General features: G+C 34.6%; 1 protein-coding gene and 1 pseudogene across 2 annotated transcripts in view; one reads left to right on the plus strand and one right to left on the minus strand.

Moving 5' to 3' along the window:
• LOC129961582 (dual oxidase-like) overlaps positions 1 to 26,755 on the minus strand; it is a 148,844-nt gene that overhangs the window by 50,008 nt on the left and 72,081 nt on the right. For both annotated transcript variants that reach the window (XM_056075082.1, XM_056075090.1), the window contains exons 7-12: positions 15,435 to 15,495; positions 11,644 to 11,740; positions 9,753 to 9,922; positions 7,007 to 7,179; positions 5,900 to 6,081; positions 929 to 1,047 (exon numbers count right to left, since the gene is read on the minus strand). In XM_056075082.1, the coding sequence (XP_055931057.1) occupies positions 929 to 1,047; positions 5,900 to 6,081; positions 7,007 to 7,179; positions 9,753 to 9,922; positions 11,644 to 11,740; positions 15,435 to 15,495 (802 nt within the window). The remainder of the gene's footprint in view (positions 1 to 928; positions 1,048 to 5,899; positions 6,082 to 7,006; positions 7,180 to 9,752; positions 9,923 to 11,643; positions 11,741 to 15,434; positions 15,496 to 26,755) is intronic.
• Positions 8,225 to 8,366, plus strand: LOC129981772 (U2 spliceosomal RNA; annotated as a pseudogene).

Raw genomic sequence — 26,755 nt, forward strand, 5'->3', positions numbered from 1 at the left:
AGTATTTTTATTTACTAAAACACTAAAATATGTTAAGTGAATCTAGTTTCCGTGTACTAGTTTGAGTACATATTATGTATTCCGTTAAAATTATAGACGTACAGCAATTTTTTAAAAAATAAGAGAGCTTAAAGAACGACACTCTTAGCTGGTCCTGTTTAAAAAGAGCAGCGGATATACAGTGTATTTTCCCTAATTTCTAGCATTGCTTCCCTCCTCAGCTAGTCTTATCGTAGGGAAGAGAGTTTTGCAGATACCTCGAACTGATATTGAATGGATGCTATGCCAATGTTTCCTGGTCTTGGCGAAAAAATGAAGATTCTCTAAAATGCAGGAATTTCGATGATATTTCTGTGAGGACTTGCGATCGTTCTAAAAATTTCCATTACCTATCGCGGAAACTTATAATTGGATACGCCCATATATGGAGTCGAGTGAATGGAATGGAATCAGGAAAAAAACCTCTTAGCTGCTATCTGGTCGCTATTGAACTGTGCTGTTATTTAATGAGCGATTTGCAGCTAGCATTGTCGTGCACTCTTCGGCTATGGTCCGCGTTTTCTTTCACCGTTATCCATTCTCAAGCTTGTTTGACTTTTCCATGTAGAATCAGCTGGTAAATTTCCCGTAGCAATACGTTTAAAATAAAATTGAATCAAATTAAAAATATATTTACAATGAACGAAATTCGTTGCCATTCTTCAACTGTTTTGCAGTCAAAAGTTGTTTTGTAAGCAGAAATAACATTGCAGGAGGTATTATTGGATAGAGAAATATAACTCAGTCTCATAAAATGGTAAAAGTTGCAATATATTATCATGCAAATCAAGAGTCAAAATTAAAATCTTCATGAAATAAAGTATTAAATATTTACGGAAATTCTTAAAATTTAAAAGGAAAGTAGACTTTTAAGAAGTGTCAGTCTCACCTTCGGTCCAGACGAAGACGTTCTTCTGTATGGCATCCGGTTCAATCCCCGTCGTGTTGACCAGCACGTTCCACAGGGTGATGGAGCGGATCTCGGAGACTTCGCTCTCGCTGAAGATGCTGCGCAAAAGAAACAGCTGAAATAAATCTTTCGCTTTTCATCTGCAACCAGTACAGAATAACTCACTGGCGTCTCTCCTTTTAGGTGATTTCTGAGTGAGGGGGCATTGTTTGGGCTTTAGTGGTTCTTTTTCAAAAATAGACACATTTTCACAGTTTCAGGAACGACTGAATCTGAGGAGAAGAATCGAACGCACAGCACTTTTATTTAGAAAATATTCATGGAAACCGCTCCGTCTGATCAGCCATTTGGGTTGAAGGCTACACCGAAAACAATGGCTGCTTACTGAAAGCATTTTAAATCATTTTCATATATTCGTGACTTTTCAACTCGTATGGACTACAAATATTTTGTTCCCGTCTTAAAAATGTGGTATTAAAATGTGCCAAAAAAAAATTCAAAATAAATAGTAAAAAAAAAAAACAATCACTGTTAAGGAAGAAAATGATGGATGATTAAAGTAATGATCAATTTAACCGGAGGGTTGTATCATGAGATGCAGAACCAACTTGGGAAACTGTCCGAACTATACTAAAAGGAATGGGTTCTTTCAATAACAAACATTTATATTGTGAAAAGGACATGGCATTTTAATCGAGTTATGAACTTTGTCGAATTTTTGTTGAGCAAATTTGGACAAACAGGGGGTAAGGTTCATAATGGAATCAAGTTTGTGTGCATCTGGATAAGACTATTCCCTGAAGACTCTGGCTCAAGCTCATTCTGCTGTCGAGATGCAGCTCAAATCGCAGAAAGTTATGCATGAGGTGACTTCCAAGCGACATGCCAACAACAACAGCCTAGCAGAGCAAAATCAAGGCGCTTTCTGCCAACAGAGCGAGTCGGAAAGCAGGCTTACGTCATTTTCTCTGTATTCCAATTGACAATGGATCATAATTATTTGTATGTTAAATAATACTAATAAGTAAGAATAAGCGAGAATTTTCAAAAATTCATATTTTATTTTTAAATAACCCGCGATGTTTTTGATTTACATTTTTATAGGGAATGCACGAACTGCTAGAACTAGAGGTTACTTTAGTTGAATCGGTATATAAATGCATAATTAGACTCGTAGCTTTAAAAAAAAATTTGCACAGAAGCTAAGCATAAAAATGACCCACACCCCAAACACACGCAGAGATTAAAGATTCTCAGATAGAATTATAATTTTTGATTTAGAATCGTATGTCCTTTGGCATCCTTAAAACATTGATTAGAAAGTGAATCCAAAGTCTGTCAGCATCTCGAAATGTTTGAAAAACATCGTCATTTCAATGTGAAATCTTATCTTTCTTGAATTTAAATTGTAAAACAGTCCTTCTTGTTCCACCAGATTTGGTTGGAACCTCTTTAATAACGTAATATAGCTTTAATTTAGTAAATTGCTCTGCTGGTATTGTTTTCTTCGTCTCTTTAAAGGAATTTTTGACTCAAGAGCCTAATCGGGATGACAAATAACGCTCATGATGTTTACATTCCTTATTTAAAGCAAACTGATTTGCTAGTTCATCATGACAATACCAGCCCCCCTTTTATTTACTTTGCAATGCATTTGAATAGACGCCATTTTCAGTTGTGTAAACATGTTTCACTATGTTTTTCTGTCATTTCCTCATCTCAATGTTAAGACATTATTTTTCGTGATACAGAGATAAAAGGATGAACAGTATGTGAATATCCTTTTGAATCCCCCAACTGATTCAGAGACAGGGACTTTCAACAAACTGAATTCACCACTGAGAATAATAATTTTTAATATCTGTTCAGAAAACGTTTTCATAAGTAAAGTATTACTAAACTAACGTCCTTATTATTGAACTTGAATTATCAATAAGAAATTTTAAGAGTTCATTTGAAATCTTTAAATCCTTTCCCTCCCACCAAAACATTAAACCAGTATTATGTAAAAGATATTGTTTCTTACATTTTTGAAAATATCCAATATAATTATGCAATTTTTATAAAAAACAGAAAGACGAGACTGAGTGTGTGCGTGCAATGGAACATTAGATTACAACCGACCGATACCGATAAAATTTTAGCAAGCCGTTTAACAAGTTCCACTGTCGTTCACCGACACCATAAAGTAACAAATTTAATCCAGGGTCTCTTTCACATTCAAAGATTTTCTTCTTTTCCTTTTCATAAAAGCAGTCACATTTTATATTACACACTTATTGCACTTGATAAGAATGCTCGTTTCATTTTTTGAGAGGTTCCTAAACATTCCAGCTTTATTAGTTTAATCATTAGGAGGATGCTTACTCACAGATAATTTTTTTAAACGAATAATCAAAAAGGTAATTCTATTTTCAATGTTATTGAAGCCATTGTCTCTCAAAAATAATTTGGAGGACCTCTGAAAATATGCAGATTTCTTTTAACTTTTATCAACATTAACGATGGCCAATACGTTTCAAAAGCAAGAATTAAGTATTTCGCCTATTTTCTATTTAAGCATTTCTACTTTTATTAATAATGATTACACTTCATAGTTGGCAAATTATATATTTTAATTAGTTCAATTCAGAAAAATTGACAATTACTTTTTATTTCTGGAAAAATGTGATGTAATCTTTTAAACAGTATATAAAAGAAAAATATAACTTAATTTTACTCAGAAATTTTTCTTAAAATTTAAATTAATTCCATGATTCTATTTAATTTTTTTCCAGCATCGAAATATATCAATGATGGCATTTTGAGGTTTGATATATTTCACTAGTCGCTCTACCCGTGGCCGCACATGTGTTTATATGTTGTATGTGTATGTAAGAAAAAAACAAAGTACCTAGAATTTTATGTGGAATTTTTTTGAATTCTTAATACAACCTTTTAAGATGTTTTAGAATTCTCAATCCTAATTTGACCAATAAAGAAATAATATTAATCATTACAAGTCAGCACCATGAAAAAACGATGCTCAATCGAATATTTGCTCATTTCAGAACCACAACGATTACGAACAGTGCACAAGCGAGTAACGCGCAACTCATTCTCATCAAAGCTGTTGTACAGCCTCAATGCCGCGGCGGGAATTTGCATATTCACTTGCAGACGCGCTTTTCCTCTCATTGGTTGCCACAGATTTGTATAGCTACCTAGGGAAGCTTCCATATTGTGCAGTCATCGTATGCCTCGTAATTTAAAAGACAAACTGTCGGATTCGTAATTAACTTTCTTCGTGTAATTAGACTATAACGTTCTATTCGCGGACTCAATATTTTATGCATCAAAATACTCGTCTTAATGTATTCTAACCGAATCTGTAGATATTAGACGCTTCATACCTTGTAGTGGTAAATTCTGTAGAATTGCCTGATGGACACTGCAATAAAGATAGCTGCAAGTCATTATGCATTATATTTTCTTGGTAAAAGATATCCATCCTCAAATAATATTATCACAGCTGTTAGCGTTTCGGAAAAACTGGAAGCGCTAGGAATCGAATGCACTCTGAACATGTTCGATGACATCGTTCTAAGTTATGTCCAAGCTTATCTTGAAAATAGTTTGAAGGAAATCAGTAGAGTTCTTTATATTCAAATCATAGATATGAAAAACGTGAACACATACAAGGTGTATCCGCATAGTAAGACACTGGGTTAAGAGTCAAAGCGAAGAAGACCAAAAGCGGCATTTTGGTTTCCGCAATTTTATTTTAAACAAACACGACAGAGTTTCATCCTTCGTAAAGAAAATTTTGTGTACTGAGGAATGGAAACTTATATATATATATATATATATATATATATATATATATATATATATATATATATATATATATATATATAAAGATTATAAGTACTAATGATAAATCAAGCAAATAATTCTGTATAACATATATCCAAATAAGTGCAATTAATTGTGAATGCATGGAGAGGAGTTTATATCCCTCCTTTTTTTTTTAAGATTCTTTAACATCTACCGAATTTATGGTTATTTTATCTGATTATTTGCAGAAATCTGTTTCGTATGAGATTTGCCAGGAATGTTGTTTTAAAAGATGAAGTAAAAAAAAAAAGAATTGAAGTGAGAGGACATACTGTAGCGTCTCGATGTCGAAAAATGGAATTTATTTGGCCATCGCCGCATTCAATCGAGTGTCGTCACAGCTCTACATGCACAATTAATAGGTAAGTATTTATCAAAGTAACCGCCTACTTTAGTGGGAGAGATACTGAGCAGTTTTATTGGAAAAACTTGCATGACTGCCCAAAAGATTATGTGAAATGGTTTCCTACGAGAAACAGGTCCTAAATCGGGGAAGAATGGCATTCACTCTCAGAAATGCAGCTTTCTCATGAAAAATACAATTCGGATGGCAGTAGTTTAGCAATAGAAACCTGATGCAGTCTTCTCTAAACCACCATCTGAAGGATCCTTCACTTTACTTCAATCCAAATGTACCTATAGCAGAATTAAGCGTGGAGATATTCGCTGATGCTGAACCACCACAAACTTTTGATAAATAATTTGTATAAATGTTATAGGAGTCCAGCTTTCTCCGCCTTCACAGATGAAATATACTTCTCCAAAGGAGGCACAATTATAATTTAAAATTATTATCCTACCATGTAAAATTATTTCTTTGATTGATTGCAAACTGACCATTTTTCTGCACCTACGTCTTACTTGACGATGATAAGAAAAGAAATCAAGATAAGAAAATAATCATAATGTTATGATTTCTTTTCTATCTCATCCCGATTCGACTACTAAAAGTTAATACACATGAGTGTGTGTTTGTTCTTTGATTAATTCTTGTACTAACTCAATGCATTTTTGAATTCTATTTAAATGAAGTCCATCTATAATGCCCCATCCTGACTTGAAGGAGTGACTCACCCATTTTGCATGTTCTCAAACCAGAATCTGTCGGCGTCCCGAATCCTCTCAAACTGCTGTCGAATTATTTTCCGAAACAGGGGCCCCGGCCTTCCCTCCAACTCTGTCTCCAGCATGCCCCCAATATACAAATCCACGTCGTCCAGACGGCCCCCGTACAGTTCATCAAGAGATTTGACTAGCTGAAAAAGAAAGAGACGTTCATTCATCATTAAGGTATTGAAATCTTATAGTATAAATAGATTAAGAGAAAACCTTGGTTATGGGGATTCATATCTAAAAGTGTGCAAAAGAGATCGTTCTTAAAACCTGATTGATCAATCAAATTAATTTCTCTGAACCAATTGTGTCCATCATCGATTTCTGATCAGGACGAAGAAACAAATTTCGTTCTCGCTTTACCATTATTTTTACATACATTTTTCTTTGCTATATTTTTGCATAAAAAAAGCGAAATATTGTAACTGTAAAAAACACACTTCTTCCCCAAGTCCGAAATAAACATTTTTAGTGTTATTTCTATATATTTGTGAACAGGCCAACTCAAGCACGAAAGCAGCCAGATGGATGAAATCTGGTGCGTAATCATAACATTAAAATTCGAAATTTTTATAAAGTTTTCGAGGAACTGTGGCAACGGAAAGCCAATCTTCGAAAGTTATAAATAAAAAAAATTAACAAGCTAAAATAATGAAATGGGTATGTAGCATTTGCAGAAAATTTAAAGATTTATTTCTATCAAATTTTTAAACAATTCCATCGATGGAATATTGGTACAAAAAGAAATTCGGCATATGATAGCAAATATGTATGATTTGTGGACAAAATACATCAAGAATTTTATTGTCTGTTTATTTTTGTTTGTATGAACATGATGATTAAAAAATGAATCAAATTAAAGAATCTTGATGTACAATCTTTACGAGATATTCGTCTTAAATTGAAGAGTGAAACGGTTTGCTGGATGATGGCCAAACTCTGTTCGCTCTTCTGTAACGGTAAGTAAATCGAGAGGAGAATATTCCCGCTCATTTTATGTAAATGCACCGAAGCACGCATTCGCGGAGCATGCGAAAAGTTTCTTCTGTCTGAAACAATTGAACTCACCTCGTGACTGCGGTTAAAGAGAGGCGGGTTGATCTCCGACCAATTTTTGACCTCCGGCAGTTGGAAATAGCGCCGCACGGTATTGTAGTCCGGCAGTCCGTTGTCTCTTCCCCGCATAATGTTAAGCGCCGCCAGGTCTCGCCTTGAAAATTCCATTGGCCCGAACAGCTTGTCTGCAAAAAAAAAAAAAAGAAATAAGGACCTCCAAACTGAAACGGTGTATTCGTCTGGCTCATTGCAATACTGGCTCATTGAGAGTACAGATTTTTACATTAGACGCAATGAAGCCAGCTTAAAAACATTATCCTGCTAAAAAAAGTTTAGTATTTTGAAATATGTTGAAGTTTTGGTAAATAATAGACTTTTGGCTGTATTCTCCAGGGATCGTCTCTTTTCAACCACTAGCAGTGGCAGGACATCAAGCTGATATTTCACCTTCCATTATCTTTTTATTTTTATTTATTTATTTTGCTTTAGGTTTTTGGCGAAATCCTTTACCTGTTCCTCGTTGACGATTCAGAGCATTATCCCTGGGAGAGAATATAAAAAGTTATCTTGTATAATACTTAATTTCTAGGGGGGAGGAGAAAATGCGACATGCATCACTGAAATGTCAATCCACTGAATTAAGAATATGACAGATTCCATTTAAAATGTGAATGCGCTGTGCCTTCTTATGTGAAATCATTTTACTTCCCTACTATCTGCCTCCCCACCAAATTTGAATGATAAGTTCTAAATCGTGTTTTGACTAAAACTCAACGTATGTTCGAACAACTGGAAAAATTTTGATGAAATTTCGCGCACATGTTGGCCATCTATGCCAATGCTGGCCACCATGAAAATGCTATCGAAGTAAAAGAATCCTCTTTCGACTGGGGAGGGAGGCGAGTCATAACAAATGACACGGAATTTAATTCACATTATCAAATTAAAAATGTTTTCTAGTCACACTCTCTGGAAGATAACTGCCTTCGCCCTCCTCTATTTATTTTTTTTTTGGAGTGAGTAGGAATTGTTAAAATGCATGCAGCAAATAGACGAATTGGTATAAAATTTGATTTTGAGTGTTTCAAGCCGCTAAACTCAGTGGTGAAGCAATGGGAGGAAGGGGTGGTGGTGTAAGAAAAATTTAAGTAATAAAAAATATAGAAACGATAAATCTTAGGATAGCGCATATATAAATCAATTATCCCTCCACGTCTTATAGGAATATTAATCGCTTCTCGGCCTTTTGGCTAAGATCAAAGTGTAGTATAGGAATATTATTCAGAACACGAGTTGGGGAATGTGTCGTTAACTTATTAAACATGTTTCCTACTATTTATCTGAAAATTTTACAAGCTATAACTCATTCCTTCTGGACTCGGTTGCGATTAGTACGAAATGTGCACACAGGGTTTCTAAGATGTTCGGAAACAGTTATCAGCACCACCAAGAACAGGTGAATCAGATTGATATCTGATCAAGCGAAATTCTTCCTAAGCTTCTGCTCCCCATAAATAAGAGGACACTTAAATGAATGTGCTCCAGACTGATGCGTGTGAAAAGAATTTCGGTAAAATGAAATTCGAATCCAAAACACTTTTCTGAAGCCAAGACCGTATCACGAGGCATTACGTCCTTCCGGTGCCAGCATACAAAAGTCGTTGCACTAGATTTTAAATACGGTCGGTTTTTAAATAAAAATAAAGTTAGAAATTTTTTGAAAAAATAATAATTTTCTTTATGATGCTTTATTTTTCTACATAATTTCTTTGTCACTTTAAACATTTATTCATCACGAGCCTTGATTTAGGAGATTTATTTCTTCATAAATAAATGACATGCGCTTCACTTCCATTTTGATGATCTTCGCGGTAATTATATGGACGGTTGCTTTAATTAGAATCATATTCATGTTTAATTTCCTTACGTTATGAGGCTTCACCTTCTTAGCTGATATTAGACAAAAAAAAAAGTTAAAGAACTTTTTCTTCTAGTGTTATTTTCCGAGAAGTTTAGAAACCTCCCGATAGCACAATATCTCGTACAGTAATTTTACATCATTTTAAACAGAATGAATTTGGAACTTTGAAATATGCTGGAAGTAGTAAATCTCCTATATTGATAATTTGGATGCTGACGGTCGTGGACGTTTCCTCCGAGAATAACAAATTTCAGTTCTAGTATGCCATCTACAATAAGAAGATGTTACATTCTACTTTCCCCCCACCAGAGAAAACATTTCGTTGAACCAGACGACGACATTTCTTGTCAGAAAGGCCAACATTTTACAAGGTCTTATTATGTCACAGTGAGCGAGTCCTACAAACTCGGATTAGTGCACAAATCAAAATTTAAAAAGTAAAATTTATGCTGCCTTTCTAACCAAATAATTTGCAATATATATTAGCACTCATCACATTTAAATTTTAAATACATTTTAAACCAGAAGGCGCACATTCGGAAACTGAATTCGGGATTAGATTTAGTACAATGGTAGTATACACTTAGGATGTTCATTCGTTTAAATATTAAAGAATTCACTAAAATATTATTTGAGCAAATGAATTTGAAATTTTGTCATAACTTATGTATTTTGATTCATCGCAGACAACAGTTATCACGCAAGCAAACAACATTTTCAGCTCCTTCCCGGAATGTGTTTCTTTTCCCTCCCGTGATTGCTTACAGTGGAGTTTTGATTATTTTTAACCGCACTCCTCCATTTCTAACCACCGCGCTTTCACTCGTTTCTCCTCACCTCGAACGTCGGAGCAGAGGACGTTGTCCTCCCGTTCTGCGATCTGAGAAGCCATGCCCATGAGCAGCTCCTCGATCCCGGACTCCACTTCCTCCGAGTCCCACCAGGTGGAGCAAAGGCGCACGGCTGGGTACCCTGTCATAGTTTTCCGGAATTCGCACTGGGCAGTCCTGAAAGGGAAAAGGGACACTTTCACATCAAACTATAGCTGAGTGAAACTGTTTCAAATAGATAGTATCATTTATAAATAGTCCTCAATGCATAGTTCATTCAGCAGATTTCATTACGGGAGTCCTTTTTTCCTGTCACACTCATATGGGCCAAAAAACAGTTTCCTCCTGTGGTTCAAAATCAGTTCCACTTTCATACGATAGGGTGTAAACTGAATCCATTAAGGATGCTGATATTTTCAGAGGCTGAAGCATAAGAGAGACTCGTAGTTATTTGAAATTTGACTGCATTGTTATTTTTTCAAAATGAACCCATTCGTTTGAAAGCTTGAAACACACAGAAGCACTTCAAGCAAATTCAAATTTCAGCCACCGTTTTAATTTTTCGACGAATGAGAATCGTCTTTCATGTGATGTTCACTATAATAATTTTTAAAAGCTTTATTTTATTTTGCCCTAAACTAACTTCTATTTTATTTTGTATTTATCCCTAAACATTTTGATTTAACTTAAACTATTTCACGCTTGTAAAAATGGAACTTGGTATTGGATTTTTCAATTATTGCTTCTTGGCGTGCTAATGAATTTTGAAATTTAGATTCATTTATATATTCTTAATATTATTACACTATTGCAATATTTTCAGAGCTTAATTCTCAGTGAATTGCTCGGTTTTAATCAGGTCTGGTGTAAATAATGTGTTTATAGTCAAAGAATGAAACATTTTAAACTTGCATCATTCAATTATGCTTGTCAATGATTCTAAATTATAATAGAACATAAATAAACTACACGCTGCAAAAAAATAGTGAGAAATACACAATACAAAACAATGACGATATAACGTGTCCTGAGGCTGTTTCAGTTTTCATCTTCGTTCGTTTCAAGCATAGGTCAGGTTCAAGCCGCAACCATGCCCTTTCTTTATTATGAATTTATAGTATGCTTGGAAACCCAGTTTCTTAGATATGAAATACTAAATAATAATTTTAAAAAAATCGTTTTTTTAGAAAGATGCATTTTTCGAATCAAAATTTGCCCAAATTATCATTCCTTAACTCATTTATGGCTGAATGAGCTTTCTGTTACTTAGAGTATCTAAAAGGTGATTTCTTTTCAGAGACGTAGCAAACGGTTTCGCTGTGAGGGGACGCCTGAGCACCAATATGTTCATCACACTTTTTAAAGTCAAATAGGATGAAGGAATGAAAAATGAATATCATGTCTCCGACTTAGCAAGAAACCTATCAAAAATAAAAATGTAAAATATTACAAACAATTCATATTTTGTTTCAGTTCGGCATAAAATGGATGCATTTCGTATGGAGCATCGCGCACTGTTCTGTCCTTGTAAAAAACGTAAAAAAGAAGAAAGGAAACAACTCTTAAAAATTACCTTTTTTAAAGTGCTATATATTAATTAATTTTATATTTCGACATTTAAGGCAGGACGTTTTCAACATCAGAATGTCGAATCACCACGATTATGACTGATTAATGAATGTTTTTTCTTCTTTTTTTAAATTCTTCTTTCATGTGAAGTAACCTCGAGATTTGAAAGGATCCCTGTGGACGGGGAGATAAAAAACGCATTTCTGGATCTTGAAAGAATTGAGTTTATTTCAGTAACACCCTAAATGCGAATGGTTTCATGATGAGGGCGCTGTATGCGGATGCATTGGGGAGTCGCCCTGCGTCTGAAGAGTGGGGTCAATTCTTACCTTTTGTAGAGTCCGGGTGGGATAAGGGTGTGTCCAAATCGGAAGGCGGCGGACTGAAACACGTGACTCACGCCAGGGTGAAGGTCTGGCTGGTAACCTGAAAAAGAGAACAATCAATCCCGTATTCCTTGTAGGTCACAGTGCGGTCGCAAATTCTATCCTTCTGGACATGTCTTCCTTCATCCATATTCACAACCTAGAGTGGGTAGGTGGGAGCAAGTGGCTCAAGGGACGTCATTCGTCGACAAATGTGAATGCCGTAAGAAGGCTTATTGGATTCATTCGTCCATTTTGCCTGCAAACACGTCCTAGGAGCCAAGACAAGTACGTCAAGATTTTGAATCACAGCGTAACGAGTATGCCTCTACGCTTTTTAAAATCACCACCTAATGACAGAACTCACAAAGTGTTCGGGACCCGTGGTTTCAGGCGCCAGTCTTTGGCGCGATTTTGAAGAAGCCCCTGATACTTTATCTGAAATGAAAGCTCGAGACAAAGAATTTTGAAATCAATTGTAAAATGATATTATTTTAGGAGAAATAAAAGATCTTTATGCCTCATTAAGAATTGACAATCCTAATTTGTATGCATTAATTATTGTGCACGCAGAGAATAAGTCCTTTAAGCTCGAAGATGCTCCACTTCCTAAATACAAGGTGTTCACAAAAGAACTCCGGTGTTTTGATGCCCTTTTTTTTAATTCCTTCATAAAATTAGGTTTGTGTTATATATATGTACTTAAAGGTTAATTCATCAAGATTTTTAATATTTTGTAAATTTCAATATATGCCCCATTTGTGACACGGCACACATCCAAACGATATTTATCCTCTTATGTCTTCGCAAGCATATTTGGAGTAATGTTTGTCACTCAAGTGGTTATCCTTTGCCTGAGAGGATTTATGTCCTGAATTTTCTCAGTATAAGCAAGATTCTTGACATGTTTCCAGAAGAAAAAGTCTAATGGAGTCAGATCCGGATTTCTTGGGGGGCAAGAAATAGGTCCTGCTCTTCCATTCCACTTGTTGCCGAATCGAGTATCCAATGCTTTCCGTACTCCACCTTGCTGAAAGTAGACAGAACTTTTCTCCGCCTCAATATCAACCAACGAGGGAAAACATACTCCTCTAATATTTCACAATAGACTTCACCATTTAATGAATTTTCTACAAAAATGAAGGAACCTATAACTTGGCTATGCATAAGGTCGCACCAAACATTCACTTTCGTAGAGTCACGCTGATGTTTCACGAACCTGTAAGGCAGCCTTTCACCTCGATTTTTACAATTGTGTCGATTCACAGTACCGTTTACATAAAAAGTGGCCTCATCTGTGAGAAATAAATATATACTTTTTAAATCGTTATTAGCATCTATCATGTCTTGTATAGTAACAGACAACAGCTATTTAACTTATTATTTTAACTGACTTACCACAGGACATTAATATAAGAATTAGAGAAAAGCTGACCAATAACAAGAACTGTTAATTTTTTTTAAAAAAAACACTAATGGCTTTTCACCGTCTAGTTGCGTTCCTTCTTTGAATTGGAGTTGTTTATTTGCTCGATCGTTTCACGCCTTTGACAATATTATATATTTTAGCCCCTGAAAGATGGTTGTTGGATTAGCAATTCCTCATTCAAAGAATTTGTTAAACATTCAAATTCGACAAAATCTTTTAATATATAGGGCAATAATTTAAGTACAGGCTAGCTATGTGTGAATACTAAGTAATAGTATAGATTATATGTTGTAAAACAGGCAGATCATTTTTTATTAAAAAACCCGCAGCTCTCTTTTGACACTTTTTACTTTTTGTAAAACATGCACACAGAGAGGAAATATTGAAGTTAACAAAAATTCCAATTTCAATATTTTGATGGATCTTCATTGATTCTTTGAAACTTCAAAAAATCTTCTGTAAATTCTGCCTGCCAACTGTGAGCAGGACACTTAAGAAATGCAGCGAGTTTGAAGGCTGAAATGGAGTCCTTGCCCCAAAACTGTAAATTATTAACAATATTCGACGGAAAGGAGGTTTGTTCATCTCATTATTGCAGTTAATATAAACTCGATTTTTAAGATGTTGATAACAAAGTTTTCAACACTTAAAAAACTGTTATTATTTGTCAAATAATGCTATGCTTATTTTAACATGAGCTTATAAATCAATATTTTGATCTAAAACGAGTTGAAATTGTTAAGCAATTTTGTTCACCAAAATTACTTGAGGATTGTCAGTCTATTTAATGTCATCCGATGAAGAGGGAGCGCAATCTTGATGAGGAGTCTACCACGATATCAATGAGTGGTAGCGAAAAATGCTTCATTTTTGTCCTCATACTCATAAGGAGGTGGAGCATTGTTTTCGAAAAAGCTCTTAAACCCTTTGTCAGTTTGAGTTCTAAATTAAAATTTTTATTCATGTATGTATCGAAAATTTCCCTTTACACACTTGTGTGAAGATACACGAATCGAGATAACAATTAAAAGTTTTAATTAGATGATTTAATTTTTAATTAGTTTTAAAGTTTTAATTGGAATGAACCGAAATCGAAAAGAAATGCACGAAATTTTCTGAATTTCTGGTGTACCTATTTAGGAGCTGAACTTTTTTTATTTAATTATTTTTTGTACCTACCTGAGGGCTTTGAGTATGGCGCGGTTATTATTGTTTCACATTTTTAGCATAATCCAGATGTTAAGGCACTTCCAGACAAAAAGAAAAGAAATCAAAGACAATGTTGGATAACAAGATTCCCCCCAAACGCGGGTTGTCAGTACATGACCTACGATTTCATGCAGGGCGGATATAGACTAACCTTTTAGGGTGGATCATGTTCAATCATATGGTACCTGCAAGGCCATAATGAAAATAAATTAATTCATTTAAATCTTCCTTCTACCCAATTTTGACCCTTTTTTTTAACCGGACAGTTATATATGGCCCGATCAACTGGTTAAATGCGATCAACCCTACGGCAGCATTCCTTACAAACTACCAAATAATATCCAATGCTTGGGAGAGGTGACACCACCCATCATTCCTCTCTCATATCCACTCCTGATTTCATGAGTCACTGGGCCAACTTAAAATTTTATCAGGATATCGTTGTATTTGTCGATGGCGAGTCATGAATCGTTTAATCATTTGATTTTCAAAAAAGACACAAATGATTTTAAAAATTAAAAAATCGGGAGTCATTCAGTGAACGATCTCAAATGGCAGGCCAGATGCACAAATCTGAGCACTATGTGAAAAAGGGGGAAAGAATGATTTTTTTTCCAGCATTTATTGATTTTCGAGAATTGCAAGAGAAGCGTGACTCAGAGAAATACATATCATCATTTGAGTAGAGATACGCACGCACCACTCCTCGCTGCAGGCGTGTTCAAGAAGAAACGTCTAGAAGTGTGTAGAGAGTACATTAATCCAAGATTAAATTTTTATATTCATAAAATCCCATATATTATTAAACATTATCTTTTCGGCAAATTTTTGTGTTAGTGATTTATTTTGTATGAAATAATGGGATATATGACCTGAATTGTCATTTAAGCAATAATTAAAAGTAAATTTTTAATTCGATGGTTGCTTAACTTTTTGCATATTTTTTGTCGTTGTTGGTTATGAAGATGTGGATTTTGAATTGCATGAAAAAATGGTTGACTAAAAATCTAAAAAAGCCAATCAGATCATGAAATCCTAAGAATAAGCGTCTTTCTCTGTGCGGTGAATTTTATCAAGTGTGAACAGGGAATGCAGATTAAGAGAAAAACGTTTTTACCTTGGTAAGGTGTGACAGGTTCCATCAAAAGCAGAGGCAAATACTCGTACAAGATGATGTTCTGAAAATTTCATAAAAACACTTTTATTAATGAGCTAAAAAGCAGAAATTTCTTTTATGTTTTTATCAATGTAAATAAATATTAATGACTTCTTCGACACTCTCTATGAAGTGATGCCACTCAAACGGAATTAAAATTCCAACTCATTGATTAAAAGTTAATTACTAAAATAGCGTATTGTCATTGAGAATTCACAAGGGTACGAAATTTCAAAATTCAGGTAAATCAGGAAGCCAATGCAAAATCGATTACGAAGTGCCATATTTAAAAAATGAAACAATTTAGCTTAAATACATTAAATTGTTTAAGGTTCCTATACTGAAAAGATGTTTCGAGATATTCACTACAAAAACAGGTGTTGACTCCTGTTTATTCAGTAAAAGATGTCATTTGCAGTTGTTTCCGGACAATGCGGCTTTTGGTTACACTGTGTCATACTAATTGTAGGTAAACATATGAAAGAACTATGAGAGCCTTTTTCTTCCTCATGGTTTAAAACAGGCAGCACAAATGAAAAAGTATGCTACTTTCTGAAAAGTAATTTGAAGAAATCCAGTTTTGAACAAATATAGCACGCGAATGTAAAATAGAGCCATTTGATTCCACAGATTTTTGTGCTTGGTTCGTCTTTATTCGTCGAAAACATTCGGGCTGCTTCTGGAGACGCAGTGTGATGCAGAGGTGGCTCAGGCCAACAGCAAAAGGCAGAAACCTCATTAAACAATCCATTCATTGTCCTCTACAATGAAACAATCTTGAATGCACGCATGAGTGGCTTTAAACGTGGGGCTCTTCTGGTATGTGGTCCTTACCAGAGACACATATTTCTCTCTTTTAGACACTGCTGATTCATTTGGCTTGTTTCATGTTTACGTTCACATCCTGATGTGCTAGAAATCTGAAATTTCGTACAGTTGTGCATTACCGATAATAGGGTAACAAGAATTTTGATTCATTTCAATTCGGTAAAACTTTTATATACCAGGCGCCGTCTTGAAGCGAATTTCAGAAAATGTGATCGGGGAAATAATAGTTATAACAATGAGTAATGTAACACGCCTGATACGAGAAAAATAATAAGCAATAAAAATAAAATAAACTTCAGGAGCATGCTCTTATTAGTCTGCTAAAAATTTTTAATTTCTTCCCTTCTACAATACGAAGGCGAAAGCAAAAATCAGAAAATCGTGCGGCGTGTACGAGAAGGAAATGAATCCCAGTGGCAGATTTCCAGCTAGGCAGTTGCCACCAGACTGAAAAGAGACTGCAAGTAAGTAGATTAAAAAATTCTATTTTACTATTTGTCAAATAAATAAGTTTGCAAAAATATATTGAGTCATCCATTATCATCCATAAAATATTCGTATAATATGAACATTTTATCAAGCGCCATTGTTCAAGCCTCATTATCTTGTATCACATTCACATAATTATTATAAAATTCATAAAAGCAAACATCTGTTTTAGTAATAGTGTGTACAAATGAAGATGTCATGAATAATCATTAGTAATCAGAAAATATAAATTAAATTTACAAAGTTAATGAAATAAAAAAATATTAAAAGAAATCATTAGCATGCTAAAAATGAGTTGAAATGTGCAACTTAATAGATCCCTTATTAAAAGAGGGGTCTCATAATGCATATTGGCTAGGGCCACAAAATACCAGAATCCTCCACTGATTAGCCTTTACATATAATAAGCATGAATGTATGTTAGTGATCTACTTACAAAACCATTTAATCTAGAGCTCCCAAATTTGACACACATACATTTTGCAATGTGGTCCTTGAAAGATTTTTTCGAATTTTTTAATTAGAAATAAAAAATGAAGTGAAATTTTGGCATTTTTCCGCTATAATTTTCAAAAGTAATACAGTACAGAAATATCATCTTACGATTCAAAATACAAACTTTTCAATGATACCAATTTGTTTGCTATATAATTTTTCTCTATATTTAATGGATTAAAAAAACTATTTTAAGCATATCTTCCAGCAAGAACATAAGGACACGTCAGAATTCTGCACGGATATTAACCATATCACAAATGACTAAGCAAAAACATTAGAATTCCGGAAGAAAACCAAAAAGCGGGTATTTTTTCGTTTTCGTTTCACAATCGAATTGCAATCGATATTAACATAAAAAGTCATGAAATTGTATAAATAGTGAAAGTAAATTGGCTTTAACACAAACCACTCTATTGGCAAAACTGATTTCAAGAAAGCAAGCGATATATTTATTTAATTGTGAGAAAAATATATAAAATTTATATTTAAAATACTATTTACATAAAGAAAAATTCCACATTTTGCATTGCTTTAGATTAGAAATTAGGTTTATTGTTAAAAGGCTAGAAATAACAGAAAGTATTCATTTGTTTCTAATTTTAAGAGAACTGATAGAAAATACGAAAAATACATGGTAAAATGAACAGAACGGCATGGATTGAAGAGGAAAATATTTTGATATATGGATATTAAAACTTTAAAATGTAGATCTGAAGAAGCCATTCAGATCAAGTAACATAAAATATTTAACTAAGAAGTTTAACGACCATTAATCCCGGTGTACGAGTCGGTCGTCAAAAGCGGTTAGTCTATAATATACGCCCAAAGAAAGAAAATTTTAAAACAAAAATTAGAAAAAATATACTATAATTGTGATAAAAAATTCAATTTTCTTCGAATATTTCTAACAATACATAATACTTTTACGAGTGTTTCAAAAATCAGTATTCGAATAATATATAACATAATTTTTTAAAAAACAGAAGGCAGTTTCGAAGACATTGAAGAGACTTTCGATTTTTTGAAGTTGCTTTATTTCATCCCGGAGAGGCGCGCATTTCGTACAAGCAGAAGCGAGGGAGCACACACGCAACACAGAAAGACACAGAGCGAAATGTGGAAAAGCTCATGAACATATTCCCTGGTCTTATATAACATGAGATATTGATAGGGAAAATATTTCTTCTCGGTGCTTAGATACAATGAGATTTCGATAGGGATTTTCGCTACTCGCAGCGACCAGGCAAGGGAAAAACAAAAATCTTTTAAAAAAGAATTTGTTAAGTCAGTGGTATTTTGTCCCTTCACTCGGAATGTGGGAATGTGGAACGGAATGTAGCAGATTCAACAATTTTACAAAGCTTCTGTTGAATTAATTAGATAGAAAAAGGGGAATGGGATCAAGTTATTATGGGCTTAATTAAGATAACAATTTCAGATTTAATTTCGATTTAAATTAAAGTTTAAAATATTATCACACACACATATATATATGATAATGTTAATTTAATTTAACATTATCATGAGTTAACCTAATTTAAACTTATTTCCTAGATTTTATCTGAATTTAACTAATATTAACTTAATGTTTTCTAATTTTTTGATCCCATTCAACCTTATTTATTTAATTAATGCGCCAACAGCTTTGTAAAAAAGCTTAAATCGGTGGCTAACACGTTCCAAGTGAAGGGATAAAAATGTATCGATCTAAACAAATTCTTTTAAAAGATACTCAAATTCTCCCTACCTAAATAGACTCGTCTAAAGAAATCCCTATCAGAATCTCATGATATATAATGACCAGGGATAAATATTTCTGCCCTTTTTACGATCTTTTCGCTCTTGTGTCGTGCTGTAGATTGGCGCGCCTCGTCGCTTCTTGCTTGCACATAAATTATGCTTCCCGTGATGGAATAAAGCGAAGTTTAAAAATTCAAAATGTCTCATTCTTCGGCCATGAAACTGCTTCAAAAATAGGAGTTTTACATTATATATATATGTGTGTGTGTGTGTATCTTTTCAATTTTCCACGCAGTATAAAATTTAATAAAAAGTCCTCTTTCTTGTCTCATTTCAAATCAAATGTGATGAGCAACGAATTCCCGGGACATTTACACATTTCAATAACAAATATGCAAATGTCAAGGAAGATGAAATTCACACATAATGAGAATCAGGCCAATACTCTTCAACTTGCTTTGTGCTTGAATTTTATAAAAACTGCGCAAAGGGCTAGTTTCCACTCAGCCGCTTTTTTTCAAGTGAGACTTCAGGTCAGATTGTGAAGCTGGCATGTTAATCTGTCACGATTATTGTCATAAAAGCTTTGTTGTGGCTGAACTGCGCGTGCGCAGCTGGAGGTATTCTCGAGGCGACTTTCAACGCCGAAGGTCACGAGCGCAACAGCTGTTCACTTCGCGCGTTACCCGCCCTTTCAAGCACGTTTCCATGACGCAAAACGGTGAAGGGTTTATTTCTGCGGTCCAGCGGAGGTTGCTTCTCCTTGAATAGTTAAAAAAAAAAAAAAAAAACGAAATTATGGCTGGACCATGGACAATCCTCCTTTAACATTAGAATAAATAATTATCTGTGTTCGCAGCAGTATTGATAGTGCGATTCTGGAGTTCAGTCCTTGTAGGTGGCACCCAGTGTTTTAATGCAACCTTAAAGGGAAAAATCGCAACCGGTGTTGTATGGCAACTATTCGAGCCACCTAAAAAAGGTTAATTCTCAGCAAACACTCTTCCCCTGCACAGTATTGCTCAACGCGAGAGTGTGTTTTTCTGCCACACTGAGTGACAATCGTAATCTATAATCAGTGCTAATCGTAAAATTTTATCTTTATGATTAGCACTGATGGACGTAATTAATAATTCTAAATACTGATTTGTCTCTACCCTGTATTAAATAAACTGAAATGAAATATTTTTTTGAGGATATCTTCAAGAAATTTGGTTTCCGAGTTTCTCATATATATAACAAATTTAAACGATGATTAAAAAATTCAAAACTTTACAAATTTTAATGTCGTAATGCAAAGTTTTCAGATATTGTTTGCTTGCAAATTAGCAAAAAAAGAAGAAAAAATTGGACCGCATTGATTTGCATGCTGCATGAAAAAATAGTTTTTAAAAATAAGGTTCCAAAATTTAAAAAAAAAATACTTGATTTAAATTCAGTAAGTTCGAATACATGTCTCTTTTTAGTTAAGTAAGGGAGCAGAATGAATTCGTGAACTTGTGGTACCTTCAGTCTTATTTCACATTCCGACTCTGTCCAAAGTTGCACTTTAGGTACTTTGGGAGTAAGAATTGAAGATAGTTGATTAAAACAAGAAAGAAAAAAAATGTCATTCCATTCGCGTTGCAACAAAGCAGTATATTTTAAGACAAGAGTATTTGAGAAAATGGAATTATTGGCTTCAAAGAGCTTATCGTACTTTTTATATTTGAAAAAATTTCTTTGTAGCTACCTAATATTTCTTTTAACTCTCACCTTGCAACTACAATGAGGTCCTTTACTGTTAATGAAAGCCAGGCTTCCAGCTCGCAAGTATCATTTGAATCTGAGTTATCGGTTCACATCATCGCAATTTATCCATCTCCATTCGCACTGCGAGTCCAGCAGCTGTTAACCTCCAAGTGTGCTCGACTTCTGTTACATAAGCAACTTGTTATCGGCTCATTTTCGAAAGGGCCTTTCCTTTGAATGCTTCTATTTGAGATTTTTGCATCTGAATCCTATTCTACTGCCAGAAACATTCGAAGAATGACGGAGGAAAACTGAGTTTTAAAGGAAACAAGAATTTAAATAAACGAGTGGCAATCTCTCTTATCTCATTTTGAAAGTAACGAATATGGCACCGATACATGCAGAGCTTTGTTGCGGGAACCATAGACATTGAAAATATGACCCAATGAAATTCATCCTTGGAATGTCTGTCTCACTATATATATAACCATGTGAATATATTATCTTGAAAACGGTAAAAGGAATGAAATCCGAGTTGTGTCTTCATCATTCATTTTATATCTGTATTCAATTTTAGAAAAAAATTCGTCAAAATATTGATTTCTGCTGTCATTTGTTTGAGAATGCAATCATTTCGAAATGCAGTAAGCTAGAACAGCGAGTTTAAGAGGGTTATTTTGGCCTCACAGTTATACGTTTGAGTCAAGTGTTTGGAAATGCTGCTCCAAAATATGTACATGCTTTTTTTTAAGCATATGAGAAAATGGACGGTACGGTTCTACCCTTTATACTACAATCAGTCACAAAATGCTGGATCCAACAACGCTGCGAGTGGATGATGTATGGAATGAACATTCAGCGAGCATTTCTTCGTAGTGAGGTGCAGAGAAGAATTGTCGGTACACGTCAGAGTCAAAAGCACGCACCATCGAAATACTCGCATTGTGCAGCTCACGTGAAACAAGAAGCTGGCGAATGAAGGACGTCCGAAACAGGTTTGATCGCTAAAGTAAATGCCGAATTTCTTGTTCTATTTTTTTTTTTTAATTACATACATACAAATAAACTTAGCGCCAAAAATATGTTTTTTCGGTTTCCAGGAGCAGAAACCACCAAAATCCCACGGGGGATTTTTTCCATAATAACACTATTTTCTGTTTGTATATTTTCTATAAAAGCAGACGTCAAACAGTCCTCAGGGCATTTCAGGGATAGCAGCGAAGTGTATTCCGCACGCAGATCTCATCCGGAAGCAGCAGAGAAGGATGAGCGATGAGCAGCAGGTGTTTCGTCTTTTCGCCCTCTGTTTTCTCATGAGCATTTGCGTTGAACTTATTTGCAATGTGGAGACGAAAATTTGAATGGGACCGGCCAGCTTCGAAATGTGATGGGGGTCTACCATTTTAGAATCAAGGCACAAACTAAATTTCATTTTTATCTATTCTTATTCAGTTTTTTCAGTGACTCAAATCGCGTGTATATGAATAGACAGAAGAACAATCTTCTGATGGATGTCGTCCTAAATTTGATGATGACAGAAAAAATGGACAGGTCAACTTTGGAATTATAGAATCTTCATTCACACGAGCCGGCGTCCTGGCATAGGGGGAGTGTGTCTTCCTTGTGACCTGGGCGTCCTGGGTTCGAGTCCCAGTTTGGGCATGGTTGTTCTTCATCTGTTCTATCTGTAAGATGTGTGAATGTGCCCCCTGTAAAAAGAGGTTGTGCAAGGGAATGAATGAATGAGTACTCTTGGCCCTAGTTGGCGCTACTAAAATAAGAGACGCTCCCTATCGGCTTAAATCGCTGACTTCGAAACAGCGGGCTTGTCTATGGCAAGTGCCATCAGAAACAACAACAACACATTCACATGATCAAAGATATTTGATTAGGTTTTTCAACTTTATTTTTAAGATTGCATACCAAATTTCATCCATCTGGAACGTTCTATTTTTTTTTTATCTACCTTATATCAACAATGCTTTTTCTCGGAGTATAGGATGTATAAGAAATGGAGATTCATTAAAATTTCGCGATTTGAATTTCTTTACATTTATAATAATTTCTCTTCGTTTATTTAATGTAAAAGGAAATCAGAAACATTGAAGTATAATGGATCTGAGCTTCTTTCTGAAAAAGCGAACAAACCAAAAAGTGACCGGCATGATTCATTTTTCTGTTTGAAAAGAAAACGGTTTTTTTCGTTTATTTCATAAACTCTATTTTGACTGCTGGAAACTTCAATGAATCCTATCGATGGATAAAGTGAGGCCATCAGTCCAAATGTTTCATTCTCTTCTCCGCAAGTAGTAATATTGTTCAGAATACAAAACTGAAATGTGATTCGTAAGATAATCTTGTGGGACTCTCTTGTTCGTTGGGAATGAAAATTATCTTTTAAATATCTCCCAAAGCGCCACTTTTTGAATTTTAAGGTACTGATAGTATGACCTTTAATAAATAAAAAAAGATCAATAAATGAAAAAAATATTTAATTACTTTTCAAAAATGGACAATGACTTTTGACAAAAGAATATTAATATTAAAGGTTAGAAAAAATTGTCTCTCCATTTCATGTTCTACTTTTCATTTTCCACAGAAAGCAGAAGACTTTGCTATTTTAAATCTTCAAAACATATAATATAATATATGAACATATAAAATAATTGTAAAATAATACTTGAATTATGATATACAGTTCCAGTTTTGGCTTTTTAACGAAAAAAGTTTATTTATTGGCTGAGACCCTCGACGACAGTAAAACCGTGGCTTGGTCTGATGAGTCACGATTCCAATTGGTAAGAGCTGATGTTAGGTTGGAGTGCGGCGCAGACCCTACGAAATCATGGACCAAAACTGGCAATAAAGTACTGTGCAGGGTGGTGGCGGCACCATAATGGTATGGGCTGCTTTTACATGGAATGGACTGGGTCCTCTGGTTCAAATGAATCGATCATTGAGTGGAAAGGTTATGCTCACTTACTTGGAGACCACTTGCAACTATTGTTATACTTCATGTGCTATGTCACCGAGCCCCGGCCGCTTGCGATTGATTTGAAAAACATTCTGGAAAATGATCTGACAACCAAGACCGTCCGACATGAATCCCATCGAACATTTATGGGACTTAATCGAGAGGTTCGTGCACAAAATCCTGCACCAGCAACACTCTCGCAACACTATTCGTGTATAGAGCCAACATGCCTCGATATTTTTGCAACAGACAATTAACGATTTGTTGAGTCCATGCCACGTCGAATGGCTGCATTTCGCTGCGCAAAAGGAGGTCCGACATATTCTTAGGAGGTATTCCACAACTTTTGCCAAATCACCGTATAATATGGTAAAAAAATGACTCACAATAAAAAATTTTCTCATTCGGAAGAGAAATCATTAAGGCAATTACTTCAAAATTAAAAAATAATGTGATTTTATACTTAAAAGGACTTTTGCGTCTTAGTTTTTATGTTTTTGAAAGAAACTAAGAGAACTAAATTCTTGATAAAACAATGAAAATTTTATAACGCTTTTCTGGCGCTGCATATATAACCGGGGGGAAAGAAAGGCTTCAGTTATAGATATTTTGAAGTTAACAGAAGCTTAAGAATCTGTAGGTAGCAAGCAAAGCTAAAAACCTTGCGTCAAAAACTTTTGAAGAATACTAATTTGAGGTCAATGAGGGAATATTTTTGAAATAAAACTTTTCCGATTGAGCAAACATCTAAAAAACGCGATTTGCTCGCCTTAAAAAGATTATGACAAATCAAATGGATGCATCGAAGCTTTAAAAATGCATGTAAAGAGAAATCCCAACAGCCACCTTGAATACGTGATTATTCAACAATGTTTTCCAGGCCATCTGTAAATGAAATAAAATAAAAAAATATATTCCCTTCTTGATGGATTGACCGCCGAAAGCGACCGTTTTACTTTTCCCTCGATGAAATGTGCAAAGAGCGCCCGGAGCATCGACTTCCCTTGACTGGATCGACGAGGCTGTTAGCTTTTATTCAGATTTTAGCACGAGGCCGAAGAAAGGGAAAGTGATCTCTTCACTATTAGAAGGAAAAATCTGTGTCTGAGGAATCCTTTATATTAACTCACTATGAGCACATCCCTCATATTTCAAGCAATTCATGAATGATAGTTATTACGGTGGGAATGGAAAGATGAAAGGACGAAATAATAATTTCTGTTATCCGAGGTTTAAGACAACGCACTTATCGACAGTAGTACCATATGACACCTCTCGTGTTAAACTTCCTAGCAATGTAAAGTGAATTGAATGTAAATTTGCACGTTTTTCCTTCGGCTGGTTGGTTCTAAAGTCTGGCATGAAGAAAACATACTGAAGTTTAGTTATCCAGCTGGTTGTGTTTTTGAGCTACTGAGCAATACAGACATATACAAACTAATAAAAAGGATAGTCAATTGATTTCAAAATACTAAATGATGACTGATTCGATTGAAAATTTTTATGTGTTTTTGATCTATTACTGTGTCCCCATGCGCTCACTGACATTAGTGGGAAAATGTCGTCCAGAATTGGATAAAATCTAAAATTTTACTTTAACGACCGTATACCGAATTTCATCTTTTCAGTGCTAGAAGTTTGAAAGTTATCGAGTTCAGAGACCGCCACTATGTTTCTTTCTCCCTTCCCTCGTAAAAGGGCCTAAAAAAATTCACTATGGCGTAAAACATTGTCTTAAAATCTCGAATCGTCAATTCTTTTGATCATTCTAAAACTTTATGCTTGTGTTCGGGAAAGTAAAATGGATCTTTGAATTACAATGAAAGTTATTTAATTTTCATCATGATCAATCGACACTAACAAATCAATAAAAGGATGAAAGAAATGTCGGAAATCAAATCAAAGTTCAAATAGTTGATGAAACCAGATCATATATCGATATGAAATCTCGTTTAATGATACTGATGCCAAAACTCACAGATATCGTTACATACACGCTGTCCTAAAAGTGGGACAAGTTTTTATTTTCCTAAATATTATATTTAGATATGTACTTCTAACTATAAAATTTCATTAAATAAGGTGAGAAATTTTATAAAAATATTTTGACTGAAAAAATTGTTCATACCCCCATAGTGGAAAAATAATAATTAATGAAATCATTTTCATTTCTGAGCTCACAAAGTTTCCCATTTCTAAGACATGACTATTTTCATATTTAATCACAAATTTAGATAAAACATTTATTTCAGAACTGCAAATTTATTCAATACAGAAAAATGTAAATATTTTTCCAGAAGAGCATCATTCAATCATCACGGTTTCAAAGAAATTTGTGAATCATGCATTACGTGGTTCAGTTTGATGAGTCGACTTTAAACAAGAGAACAGAAACTGAACACTAAAGCAAGCATCTCAGAGAATGTCGAACAATTAGATATTCTCTGCTCGCATTCGTCTGCTTTCTAAAATATAAAATACTCAATACAAAGGAATGTTTGAATATGCTGACGATTAGTGCCTTATGCAATCGTCATGCCGGCCTAAATTCAGATGAACGCAAGCATTGTTTTCCAAATTCCCGGCGTTCTTCTAAAAAGTGTGTTTACAGAAAAGTTTAGAGATTACAGACTAAAAGATCTTTGCTTTCTCTAGAAACTGGCTGGATGAGGTACACGTGTGATGCAAGATTTCATATTTTGATTTATCTTTCAAGTTACTTTCACGCCACTGTATAAAGAATTATTCCAGAACATTCCGAAACCGACACTGTAGAGATTATTTCAACACGAAAATAGGAATCCATTCAATATTCGCAAAGTCCAAGGACTGTTGAAACAGTTACATAGACGATCGTACATACACGATCGACGTCTAAAATTTTACGATTGGACTCTACTTTAGGTAAAATCAAATCTTTCGTTTTTGAAAAATGCAGTTTGGATAGATGAATATAGCGTTAATCAAGTTACAAACATTCATCTTCAAAACTATCATTTTGGAATAGTAAAATCCCACTCTT

Source organism: Argiope bruennichi, chromosome 1 (genome assembly GCF_947563725.1).
Source record: "Argiope bruennichi chromosome 1, qqArgBrue1.1, whole genome shotgun sequence".
NCBI lineage: Eukaryota > Metazoa > Arthropoda > Arachnida > Araneae > Araneidae > Argiope > Argiope bruennichi.